Source organism: Ctenopharyngodon idella, chromosome 3 (assembly GCF_019924925.1).
Source record: "Ctenopharyngodon idella isolate HZGC_01 chromosome 3, HZGC01, whole genome shotgun sequence".
Taxonomy (NCBI): Eukaryota; Metazoa; Chordata; class Actinopteri; order Cypriniformes; family Xenocyprididae; genus Ctenopharyngodon; species Ctenopharyngodon idella.
Genome location: NC_067222.1, coordinates 10,489,140 through 10,503,002, shown reverse-complemented (window position 1 = coordinate 10,503,002; position 13,863 = coordinate 10,489,140). Strand labels below are relative to the sequence as shown.

The window sequence follows — 13,863 nt, the reverse complement described above, 5'->3', positions numbered from 1 at the left end:
CCATATGAAACACACGCAACAAATTTGTGGTGTAAATTCTAGCTTAGCTACCTAGCAATTCACCACTGTCTGTGAAGTGATGTGCTGTTGTGATTTGTGAGTTATGCGTGGCCACACTGGAGTTCTCAATGCGGACTTGCAGCACGGTTAGAATTCTGCTCTATTCTGATTGTGTTGCAAGCTGGCATTGGTCTCCTGGCAGCGCATGACAACAGAGCGTGTTAGAGCAGACACCTCTAAAAGTCTGATAACAGCACCCACATCACAGACTGTTGTGCAAACAACAAACCGCGTGTAGCCAAATCTAGCTCTATAGCAACGCTACACGTATACCCTACAAGTTAAAACCCTTTACCTCGACTAAAAGCTGCTAGCACCCTGCTAGCACCTAGACACGTGCAAGCGTGAAGCATTCAAACCAAAGACTTTATAGACTTTGGGATCCTTTTTAGGAGGGATTTTGATTTGAACTGTTGATGGGGACACAAAGCGTTGTGAAGCTCAGAATCAAATGAATCAATTGAGTCACAAACGATTCACTGTTTCAAACCGCTCAAAGCGCCCCTTGCGGGTCAGAACAGTAAGCGTAGCGAAGATTTAACAAGACATCTTTAATAAACCATTCACAAATGTTTTATTGAAGTTGTGATTCAATTAAAAGTGATGAACGAATCGTCTAATATCATTAAACATGAGGTTTCTGTTAAGACATGATATTTCAGTAAACGGTAGAGCTTGTTAATGAAAACGGGACTATATCAGACAAACATGACAATACGTCTCTTCCCTTTATCAAATGTGTCATTTAAATGTGTTATACATGTTTCATGTACAAATCATGTTCAAGGGACTTAGAGATGAACCATGGACATTTCAAATCACTTTGAAACAGCTATGACGCATCATGAAGCCTCGTTTACTGAAATCACGTGACTTTAGCAGTTTGACACACGCTCCGAATCACTGATGCAAGACAAATGATTCACATGGGCTCTGAAGCTTCACAAGGCACGCCTCAAAGGCACCCATCTCTGGTTTAAACCATTTATGTGTGTGTGTGTGTGTGTGTGTGTGTGTGTGGTGTCACTCACTCTGTTAAGCCTGAGTATCTCTATTCAGCCAAGTTGAATTTAGTTAAATTTAAAAATTTAATTAAATCAATTTTGTCTATTTACCTTTCCTTTTAGATTCCTAAATCTATAAGAAAATTCTAATTTCATTTTTATTTCGACTTTATTCCTCCTCTATGTGTCCTATTTTATTTCATTCACTGTCCTTTGTTTAAACCTGAATATCTCTATTCAGCCAAGTTGGCTTTAATTAAACTTAGCATTTAATTAAATCAACTTGGGTATTCACCTCCCCTTTAGGTTCCTTAGAGCTAAAAGGACCTTCTGCTTTTACCCTATTTATTTTGTTATTTTACCATCACCATCTTCCCTCTTTTTATAGGATTACAGTAGTTCTAGAAACTGTTGTTTCCTTAATGAGGTATAATGAGTTATAGGTTATTACTATCCTAATTCCTATCTCTTAGCTACCCCTCCTCACTTCTTAGTGCCGAGTACATGAAGTACAGCCACCATCCAATGCACTTTTGGCTCTGGAAAGGACTAGAAACTCTTCCCTTTGTCCTCAAGGCATTTGGTGTTTCTCTGTTAGCATAGAGATAAGGTGATTACTTGAACAAGTGACACCTGCTTAACCATATCTCCTAGCAAAACTAAATAGGTAAAACCCTCTTTTCTTCCTTTCCCCTTTCTGATTTCATCTTATTGTTTTTTTCTACCAGTTTGTTCTATTCGTTACCCTCATGGTGACAACCTATGGAAAAGAACCATCAGTATTCTGAGTAATAGTTTAACGACATGTACCAGCCCAGTCATCAGTCAACACAGCTTACAGCTGTCAACAAAGATACTCAAACCCCTTAGTTGTGACCAGCACTAAGCTATTCACTCCCTACATGGCCCACATAGCTGTACGAACTTGCATTTGCCTGTGCCATCTCTCTCTCTCTCTCTCTCTCTCTCTCTCTCTCTCGTGTCCCCATAAGTGTGCCAGTTTGCCTAGGACATCCAGCCCTGCCATCCAGGACCCCCTGGAGACCCAGCAGAACAATGTGATGGACACCCTTCAGCCAAAGCAGTCAACGACCTGCAACAGCAGAGCAAGGGACGGTGAGGTCGGCAGCACCAGCGGACACTTGACACCCGGCCTGAGCCACAAAGAGCTTCATCTTCTCCTTAGCCCATGCTCATACGGGTTTCCAACAGGAGGTAAATGAACGAATGCTGCAAGTCACAGAGTTGCACAGAGAACCAACCCACTCAGCGTGAGAAGGCACAGAACAGATGCAAGGACCCTAACAGAGCAGAGCAACTGAGGGAGGTCACCAGTCTTCAGGAGATTCTGACAGCTGTTGAACTTCGCCATTTAAAGAATGTAAAGAACTGTTTGAATTTAAAGAGACACTAAAGCTAAGGCCCTTGAAGGCCATCCGCATGCAGAGCTGAAATCCAAACACTGACTCAGCAATTCAGCAGCGTGGGAGACAAACTCGTTGTGGTCCAAAAAGAACTGAAACAGTCCGACCAACTGCAAATGGACCACACAAGGAACATGCACCCTGATGGACTTCACAGCAGCAGCACAAGCTCCCCCTAGCCCTACACAAAGGGGGGAGGGGCCAGAGCCCGCAACCTAGAAGACCACAGTGCCCATGCCAAAATATGAGACATTCCTTTTGCCCTAAGTCCCTGACTGGTGTGACCCACCAAGGCAGGCTCTCTGTTCTGGATCGCATCCAACCAGAATCACAACGATTTCTGACTTAACAGCCAGAAAACCTCCAATCAGACTATTAGCAGCTGAAACCAGTCAGCATAAAGGATTTCTCAGACCCAGAAGTCTGAACGCAGATTGAGTGCTGCCCTCGACACCAAGCAGGGCAGATCTGAAAGTCCCAAGGTCAGACAAACCTGGAATGAATGAAGGACACCAACAGGACCTTTGCCTCCTACACCAGTTAGTCACCTTTTTGGGCAACACAACCTGCCCTCACACAATGCCATTCATGTGACCTGACACAGAAGGCCTGTAACACACAAGGCCCCTCAGAAGGGGTTCTTAAGACCCCAGTGACTTTGAACTGCAAACACAGTGCCTTCCACATAGCTTCTACAAAGGTTCCTATAGTCAGCATAGGGCATAAAGCTTTTAAAGTAGGTGAAAATGTGTGTTCGCAGAAAAGCAGGAGTCTGCATTAGTAAAATATGAATTTCGCTGAGTGGAAGGGAACCTTGAATGAATGTTTAAGTCTCAAATGCTCATGACCATCCACGACAAGCTATTTTGAAACCTGCAGACATTTGATATACACTGTTCAATTGGGCACTGCTGCACATTGATTTCCATGACAACGACTTGTCAAAGGAAATGCTAACTCCAGCTATACGTCACTATGACACTAGATTGAGCTGGTTAAGCTAGCACGGCCTAACGCCACTCGCTTAAACCACTGTCCAACTAAAAGTGTGTTTAATAATTGATACAACGTTTGATTCGCATGTAGCTCGGTGGTTGCTGGCTTGTTAGATGCAGATAAAACTATAGCTTGAATTGACACCTCTGCTGTAACAGAAAGAGTCTTAACACATCTTAACATGTGTCAAATGGTATCAGTGTAAAGTTAATCTGATTTTAGCGAAGAAAACCTAATTTCAGCATTAGAGCGTAAGTCTGTTTTGACGAAGGAAACTCAGCTCAGCAGCATGTTTGTACCAGAAGTGATTATTCTACTTTGGTTGAAGAAATACCAATTGCAGTATTGCTTAACCTGTTTCTGATGAAAAATCTCAGTACAGTGTTATATGAATGTAGATTTGGATGAAGGTTTCCTTTCTACAGAGCAAAGGCCTTAGAAATTATAGTCAGAGGGACTCATTCATCTAAACTTTAGCTGCATCTACAAGCATAGCTACCTGGTGATCAATACTATGTTTCATTGGCCGATTCACTGGACGAACAGGTTAATTGATTGTAAAATTAATCTTAATGTAGCTACATCCAGTTAATCTGATTAATGGATTTACATATTCATAATTAATAATCATAAAGAGTTATGAATAATTATTAATATTTCCCCTTTGAGTTAATTCGCTACACTCTGGTGTCAGCAGTTGACATTTTTATACTCCGTTCTCTCCTCCGTGTCTGTCTTTAGTCTTCAGTCAAACATCATCTGTGACTTCTGACACCTGTTCATCATCCTGTATGAGATTCGCAGATTTCACCGCTCCACTGAACTACATGAAACTAAATTAAACTGAATGATTGGTAACACTTTTTTCATGGTCCCCTTTCAGTGGCGTGCACACCGGCCCTTTAACGCTAAAAGTAAAGTGAAGGCTGAAGGCTACAGTAAAGCTAGGTAAATAACTTTTTTAAATTCATTAACAATATGTGCACATTCATTATTAATCTTATGGCTATGAATGTGTCTCACCACATTTAGTTATGAATTACCTGAATCACTTAAATCATATATTTTAAATTCAAAATAGGGAAATTAGACAAATATTTTATTAGTGTGTATTCCTGATTATTTCTCTCGTTTAAAAATTCTGTTGTAAAAATTCTATCGTGTATCATGTATAACAGTTTGGTTTAGCTACTTTATGACCATTAACTGTGGCACGCTGCTCTCAGCAGTGTCTATGAACATAAAATGTACCTACTTTGATTTGATTGGTCTCAAACATTTTGACATTGACGAGCGGTGTTAAACTGCTGAGGCAGCTCAGATGAGAAGGTTGGTTATCTTGGCATTGTGCAATTCATTGCAGCACCAATCAAAATAGAGTCAATATTAGGCTATTATTTCTCAACCTTTATTATATACACCTCTGGGACCTCGATGGTGGGTACGGCCCTGCTCTCAACACTCAACACAGTCTTTTACACTGATTTATTCCTGATACGGTACATTCATAATTAAACTAAACTTGTTGTGTTGTATGCTACTCTACATTTACTGTAGACTTTAGACAGGTTATACGCCATATTGAATTTAACATGGATGAAAGTGATTCTGTGAGTGATCGTCATACAATCGTCAGTTGTCATCATCACACGTCTTTACAATGACACGCACTATATAAATGTCCTAAATTACATGTCATTTTCAGAACTCACAACTTTCCAAATTGTTTTATTCAATTTTTGTCTACTGAAAGTTTTTTTTTTTTTTTTTTGGAAAGACGCTTCGTTAGATAAATAATTGGCATAATGTTAAACAACAGTACAATTTACACTTTAGGCCTACTTCTGTCCATCACAGCCTCATTTTCATTCCTGTCAAAAATTAAATATGGGACAAACAATAATGTGTTTATAATGAGATGTGATACCTGTATGTGGAGGTTTAGAAGTCATTCTTGGAAGTTTATGTCCTCATTGCTGTATGAGAGTGAGATGAAATCTGTATGTGCGGGTGGAGTCGTCATGATACAAAGGTCAAAAACTTTTACTGTCTGTCTTAAACAACAGGCCTTCCCTATTCAACTTACGGAATGAACGCAGCGCCAGTTCCATTTTTTCTGTAAGTAGAATAGGGAAGGCATAGGACATACAGTGTAAGCTTTTTGAAGAATACAAAAGTGCAGTTTTGGCATAACCACTTGGAAGGCGATCATTTGTTTATATAAAGCATATACATTTAATTTTTTTTTTCAAAAACGACTAATCATTTCGCTAGATAAGACCCTTATTCCTCGTCTGGTATCGTTTAAAGTCCTTTGAAGCTGCACTGAAACTGTATTTTGACCTTCAAGCATTTGGAGGCCATTAAAGTCCACTATAAGGAGAATAATCTTGGAATGTTTTCGTCAAAAACCTTAATTTCTTTTCGACTGAAGAAAGAAGGACATGGACATCTTGGATGACATGGGGGTGAGTAAATTATCAGATTTTTTTTATTTGAAAGTGGACTAATCCTTTAATTCATATTGTAGTTAAGTTTTTAAGTTGACTAGTTAAACAGTAAAAAAAAAAAAAATAATCGAAATCATGAATCGGTCAATCGTTCTGAAAAAATCGAGATTTTATTTTTTTGCCATATCACCCAGCCCTATCAACTGGCCTGAATTCTGAGATCGCAATAGACGTGAAGGACTATAATGCATTAAGAGCTCGCTCAGGTATTGGGGAGCTAAACCATTTAGTGCTTTGTAAGTAATTAGCAATATTTTAAAATCTATACAATGTTTAACAGGGAGCCAATGCAGTGTTGACAGAACCGGGCTAATATGGTCATACTTCCTGGTTCTAGTAAGAACTCTAGCTGCTGCATTTTGTATGAGCTGCAGTTTGTTTATCAAGCGAGCAGGGCAACCACTCAGTAGAGCATTACAGTAATCTAGCCTTGAGGTCATGAACGCATGAACTAACTGTTCTGCATTTTTCATTGAAAGCATATGTCGTAGTTTAGATATATTTTTAAGATCGAAGTATGCGGTTTTACAAATGCTAGAAATGTGGCTTTCAAAAGAAAGATTGGTATCAAAGAGCACACCCAGGTTCCTAACTGACGACGAAGACTTAACAGAGCAGCCATCAAGTGTTAGACAGTATTCTAGGTTATTACATGCAGAGATTTTTGGTCCAATAATTAGAATCTCTGTTTTTTTTATTTAGTTGTAGGAAATTACTGGTCATCCAATTTTTTATGTCAGCTATGCATTCCGTTAATTTTATGAATTGGTAAGTTTCGTCAGGGCGCGAAGAAATATAGAGCTGAGTATCATCAGCGTAACAGTGAAAACTAACGCCATGCTTCCTAATGATATCTCCCAAGGGTAGCATGTATAGAGTGAACAGCAACGGTCCTAGTACTGAGCCTTGCAGTACTCCATACTGAAATTGTGATCGATATAACATCTCTTTGTTTACTACTACAAACTGATAACGGTCAGATAAGTATGATTTTAACCATGCCAATGCAATTCCACTAATGCCATAATTTTCAAGTCTATTTAATAGAATGTTGTGATCTATAGTGTCAAATGCAGCACTAAGATCCAGTAACACTAATAGAGAGATACAATCACGATCTGATGATAAGAACAAATCATTTGTAACTCTAATGAGAGCAGTCTCAGTACTATGGTACGATCTGACTGGAAATCCTCACAGATACCATTTCTTTCTAAAAAGGAACATAGTTGCGATGATACTGCCTTTTCTAATATTTTTGACAGAAAATGTAGATTCGAGATCGGCCTGTAATTGACTAATTCTCTAGGATCAAGTTGTGGTTTTTTAACAAGAGGTTTAATAATACCCAGCTTAAAGGTTTTCGGTACGTATCCTAGTGATAAGGATGAATTAATGATATTAAGAAGAGGATCTATGACCTCTGGAAGCATCTCTTTCAACAGCTTAGTCGGTATAGGGTCTAACATAAATGTTGTTGATTTTGATGATTTAACAAGTTTAGACAATTCTTCCTCACCTATAGCAGCGAATGAATTGAATTTTTCCTCAGGGATACTACAATGCACAGTCTGATGTGATACTGTAGTAGACGGTTGCATGACTATAATTTTCTCTCTAATATTGTCAATCTTGCAAGTAAAGAAGTTCATAAAGTCCTTACTGCTTTGCTGTTTGGAAACATGAGGAGTCGAAGCTTTATTTCTCATTAATTTAGCCACTGTATCAAATAAATACCTAGGGTTGTGTTTATTTTCTTCTAAAAGATTTGAAAAATAAGCAGATCTAGCAGTTTTTAAGGCCTTTCTGTACTCAATCATTCTCTCTCTCCATGAAATGCGAAAAACCTCTAGTTTTGTTTTCTTCCAACTGCGCTCCATTTTTCTGGCTGCTCTCTTAAGGGCCTGAGTGTGCTCGTTGTACCACGGTGTTGGACTAATTTCCTTAATCTTTTTTAAGTGCAAAGGAGCTACTGCGTCTAATGTGCTGGAAAAGAGAGAGTCAATAGTTTCTGTTGCAACATTGAGTTCTTCTAAGCTGTCTGGTATGCTAATGCGAAGAAACTGATCAGGAAGATTATTTATAAAGCAATCTTTAGTGGTAGAAGTGATAGTTCTACCATATTTGTGGCAGGGAGCAGTTTAGCAGCCTTGGCTAAATGTAGTATACACAAGACTAGATAATGATCTGAGATGTTATCGCTCTGCTGCAGAATTTCTGCTGCAATATCGATTCCATGTGACAATATTAGATCTAAAGTATGATTACGACAATAAGTGGGTCCTGACACGTGTTGTCTAACTCCAGTAGAGTTTAGAATGTCTGTAAATGCCAATCCCAATGCGTCTTTTTCATTATCTATATGGAAAAAAAAAATAATTCAGTGCTGAACATATATAATAAGAATAATTGGTAACACTTTATAATACTGATCCTTCATTAATGAATAACAGGAATAAATGAGTAATGCATTATTAACACTCTAGTAACTACTATTAACTAACAAGAAACTCTGATTAATGAATTAGTAAGTAATATAGTGTTAAGTTGAAGGCAGTAGTTCACTATTAGCTAATCAGTAACTACTGTCTTTTCATATCTCCCAGAGAACTACTAAGAACTACTATATACAGGTTCATAATTAACATGAATAACGCATAATGTATAATTAATTCTAAAGTAAAGGTTATGGTAACCCACTAGTAATGACTGAAGTATTACCAAATCCTTCAGAAGGAATTACTAATTATTTGCATCAGTATTCTCAAGTGAAAAACATGATAACTCTCTAGTAACTACTGGAGTCATTGTAAATTTTTAAGTTTTTTGTAAGGTTTTGGATAGTAATAATTCAAGAGTTACTACATAATTCTAAAGGAACTACTAATTATTTGGATCAGTATTCTAAAGTGAAGATCATGGTAACCCACTAGTAATTACTTAAGTGTTACCAAATACATCAGAAGGAATTACTGTACAAAACTGTACAAAAACCTCAAAAGTTTACAATGACTAGTTACTAGAGAGTTATCATGCTTTTCACTTTAGAATACTGATCCAAAAAATTACTAATTTTACTTTAGAATTAATTATATATTATGCATCATTCATATTGTGAACAATTATGAACCTGTATATAGTAGTTCTTAGTAGTCCTCTGGGAGGTATGAAAAAAATAATAATAATAGTGAACTACCACCTTCAACTTTAACGAGCATTACTCGTTTGTTCCTGTGTAGTTATTCATTAATGATGGAACAGTATTCTAAAGTGTTACCAAATAATTTTTACACTGAATGACAGTCTCAGGAGAGGAAGAAGTGGGTCACAGTGCGACCTTTAGCACAACCATAATGTGACTGTGAAAACAACCTGTTTACTCTGTTTGAAGTAGGGATGAAATTAGGTTAATTAACCTGCTGTACTCTGTGTACTATTCTCTGTACAAGTGGTGCTTGAATGTTTGTGAACCCTTTAGAATTTTCTATATTTCTGCATAAATACGACACAAAACATCATCAGATGTTCACACAAGTCCTAAAAGTAGACAAAGAGAACCCAATGTAACAAATTACACAAAAAATATATACTTTGTCATTTGTTTTTTGGAAACAAATGACAAAGTATTTATTTAAGCTAATTTATTTATTTACTTATTTTAATATTATATATTTTAATGTTATTTATTTATTTTACATTTTTACACATTTTCTCTAGACAGACCCCCTGTTACTCCTTTGCAGCCCCCTAGGGGTCCCCAGATCCCAGTTTGAAAACCCTTGATTTATATATTAATGTAACTAGACATTTGATTATTTTACTATACTCTTTATTTCAATTATAATCATCCATTCGGATTCAAGTGTAGCTCAAGTTCTCACACTGGCCATGTGCACAGATCCTACAGTCACAAACTCACTCATCCTGGTAATTAGTCAGAGGTTATGACTAATACTATTTAATAGGGGAGAGAAAAAGCACATGATGCATGGTACACATCAGTTCTTGAAAATAAGAAGTTGAATATATATTCACAATGCAAGTCCTTGATGGTACAAGAGAACTACATTGCATCTGTATATAACATACAGCTAGTACGATTGTTGTTCCTGTTTAGATGCTCAGGTCATCATTTGGCTACAGAAACAGGCAGATGGAGTAACACACCAGTGGCAAAGAGAATCTGCAGTTATTGTTAGTTAACTTTGAATTCTTCTGTGATAGAAGATTGTTCTTTGTATGTGGATCTGTGTAAGAAATATTTGGGTGATCTTGCTTTTGTTAGTGATGTTTGTATTGATGTGTCACATGTTTGTAATTCTGAGAATGCATAGAGATTGGCATTGTATATATATCATGGAATGAAGAGCATCTTTCATGAAAAGAGCATCTTTTATGCTATTGTGATTCTGTGGAACTATGGGCCAAGAGGCCATGTATTCCTGAAATAAACTTGATTTGATTGATTGATTGAATATGGTACTGATAGTTCGCTTTTATTTCTTTGGTTCAGACAGACAGCAAATCATAAATTAACTGAAGCGCCTTATGACTTCTAACGAATGGCCCTTTCACAAACATTGTAGTGCCATGTTAATCTATATTCTATGTGACTCTCAGGACATGCCTCGGTCTCCGTAGTGTTGTGATACGTCATATTCACGTAGCAGCAGTGGTGATGAGTGTACATGCTTGAGAAACAGTTTAGAGAGGAGAAATCAATCTACATATAAAATACTGGTCACAAATTATTGTTCACTTTCTAAATAATAGAAGAATAGCGCATCTACTAAAATTATGTAAGAATAAATCAGTTTTTACCAATGCAAATATGTTATAAACGATGCGGCATGATACAAATGTCAACTTGTGTCCGATGCACACTTTTTAAAATCGATAACTTAATCGTTAACTTTTATGCCGATGCACCGAAGCGAATCGGTGAATCTTACCATCCCTAGTGGTTAAAATAGAGAAAGAACTGAGAAACAGGTGAGTGCAATTCAGTATTTTTACACTCTGTCTGGAGTAAATGTGGATCTCCTGAACTGTTTTTTCTTTAATGTTCACTTTGTTCTTTTAAAACATTTTGTCTTCCAGTTGTTGATCTGTTAAGTAGGATTTGTCTAGGGTTTCAGTAAGACGAGGACAGGCATATTATTTCTGTATGTTTTGTTTTATTCTTACTATAATTCAATGTATCAAACATTGGCTATATAGATCAATTTTGTCATAAACATTAACAACACACAATAAAGATTTACATAATAAACATGATTTTTATTAGATGTTATACATTTTATAAAACTTAAACTTAATAATTGATTAATGTGAACATATAATTCTACATATAATTTCACTATAAAATACACAATGAAAATCTGCTGTTAAATATGCAAATCTATAAAATTCTGCACAATTACAATTCAGTGCGGTTATATATTGTATACAATTCTTTAATACTTTAAATTTGTAAAATTCTATTTCAAATTGTTTGTTTTCTAGACCAGAAGACATAGTAATAAATGTTGTCTTTAAACACTTTGTATCCATTGTACACTTAATTCTCTACAAGGTATGATGAGTTCAGACTTTCACTGATGTATGTAATAGACACTGATTATGATCTGAGGAGAATCATAAGAGTCTAATTTTTTTTCCCCATTCATCTTCCCTATTAGATGCATTGATCTACACTCTCAATGGCATCCAGTTTTGAGTATTTTCGCCATTCATCTGGAATCTTACCAGAACCATCAAATGTTCTACAGTAGTATTTTTCCAGATCCTTCTTGAATCTGCACACAAACCACTTCCAGTAGGGCAGATCAGAGAGATCAGGGCTGATGTTCCACTTAGCAAACCTTCCACCTGCTTTACTGCATTTTCTATATTTAAACATTCCATCTGGTGTATTAAAATACTGATCACTTGCCACTAAATTTGTGCAAATATCAGCACAAAGATTCTGTGTTGAATGGTAAAATGTGCCATTAATTCCAGTTACTCTGTGGAAAGGAACACTGTGATCTCCATGATGGTTTTCGATGGTGTTGGTGCAGGTGGCTTTACAGAACGGACACTGAACCCAACAGCACTGACAGAAGTGATCAATCAGAAGCTCATCTGGTCTGAACTTATAGTCCAGATTTACAGAAAATGTCTCTGTGTTGAATCTACTGCTGATGTCAAATGTTATATAAAAAAATTCTTTTTCTATCACATCTTCTAGGAGTTTGAAATCATCATTAACATCATGTTTCACTCCACTGAAGTCTTTTTCAGAGAAGATCAGCACATCTGAGAGCTTCTGTGTGAAACTGTTCAACCACAAACCAACATCTCCTTTGTTCACTTGAACATGTTCAGTAGATTCATGTGCTGCTTTCATGATCTTCTGCTGCAGGAGTTCAGTGTTCTTCTTCATCTTGGGTAAAACACTGACACTGAACTTATCAGTGATGTACTGACTGACTTCATCTCTGATGAAACTCTTGAAGTGATCTCTGGGATTATGAATGTAGTTCATGTATTTGTCAAAATCCTCCTTTTCAGCCAGTGTCTTCAGGATGTGTTTCTCCAGATTTGATCTGTTTCCATTCAGTGATTCACAGTTTGATCTCATTTCATCTGTCAGATCTCTGGCAGTCTTCTTGTAGACACTCTGCTCAATGGGCTCTTTAAGTTTCTGACAGATGATTGCACCAAAAATGGCAGCTGATGCAGCTCCATGCAGGTGTTTTTGGAAAGTACTATAGTTCTCCTGTTTCTTCTTTTTAAGATATATTACAGGATCATTAGCTTCTCTGAACACCCTGTGTTGGTCAGTGATCATCTTGTTTGCTTTTTTACATATCGAAAGAACTAAATGAATAGAGAATTTTTTCTTGAACTTGTATTTCACTGGTCCTTCCTGATGTTCTGTTACTCTCTTATTGATGTAATCTGTGAGTTGTTGAATGTAGCTGATGTTGTATCCCATCTTTGAAATGTTAAATGACTGAATCATTTTGTCTGTCTGGAGAACAACATCTGTGACTAATGAACTTATTTGGGCTTCTTCATCTTTAGATAGAATGTAACCAAGTTTCTCTTTTGATTTGAAGGAATCTTTAACAGATCCTGTAAATACAATGTTTTTCTTGTCCTGTACATAATATGAATAACTTAACAGAGAGAAAATATCCCTGTTCACCTTCAGGTAGTTTACAGGGAGATATCCTTCATAGATGTCACTGAGGATCTCTTTCACATCTCTCATTATGTCAGTGTCTTTGATTGGAGGAGTGTCTCTGATGATCTTTTTCACACTCTGTTCCCACAAAAAATCAAACTCTTTCTTCAGTGTTTCATTATTTGTTTTGTCTTTGAGTTTTAAGGCAAGTTCTTTGCTCTTTTCATAGAGAGTGTTTTCATTATATGTCCTCTGAGCATCAATCTTTTTCTTCAGGTCTCGCTGCTGAAGAATCTCATTTAATTTCCTCTTTGTTTCTCTCACAATGTTTTCCTGAAGCTCTTTGATTTTGATTTCAAATGATGTTTTCCACTGAATCAGTATATCTTTATCTTTGTCTTTCTCAAAGAATTCAGACATTGATTTTTCCACTTCTTCACTTGTCTTCTTCAGTTCTTTTTGAAGATCAGTTTCCTCAACCTTATGAATTACTTTATTATCTACTTTATTTTGTAGTTTGTTCTCAGTTTCATTCATGGCACTGTCAAGACTCCAGGACCATTTGCTGTATTCAGTCTCCAGTTTCCTGTAAGCTGTGACTTTCTGAAATAAAAAAAACAAACAAATAATTTATTAACAATTCTTGAGAAACAATAGTAAGGCAACTCGCACTCAAAGTGAAAGCGCAATGGGGA

At 36.8% G+C, this 13,863-nt stretch overlaps 1 protein-coding gene across 3 annotated transcripts in view; it reads right to left on the bottom strand.

Annotated features, from left to right (window-relative positions):
• Positions 1-11,212: 11,212 nt before the first annotated feature.
• Positions 11,213-13,863, bottom strand: part of LOC127509843 (repetitive organellar protein-like) — a 41,531-nt gene continuing 38,880 nt past the window's right edge. For 2 of the 3 annotated variants that reach the window (XM_051888962.1, XM_051888963.1), the window contains exon 7: positions 11,213-13,771. In XM_051888962.1, coding sequence (XP_051744922.1) covers positions 11,672-13,771 — 2,100 coding nt within the window. In that variant the 3' untranslated portion in view covers positions 11,213-11,671. The remainder of the gene's footprint in view (positions 13,772-13,863) is intronic. The other variant, XM_051888964.1, reaches the window with a different exon arrangement.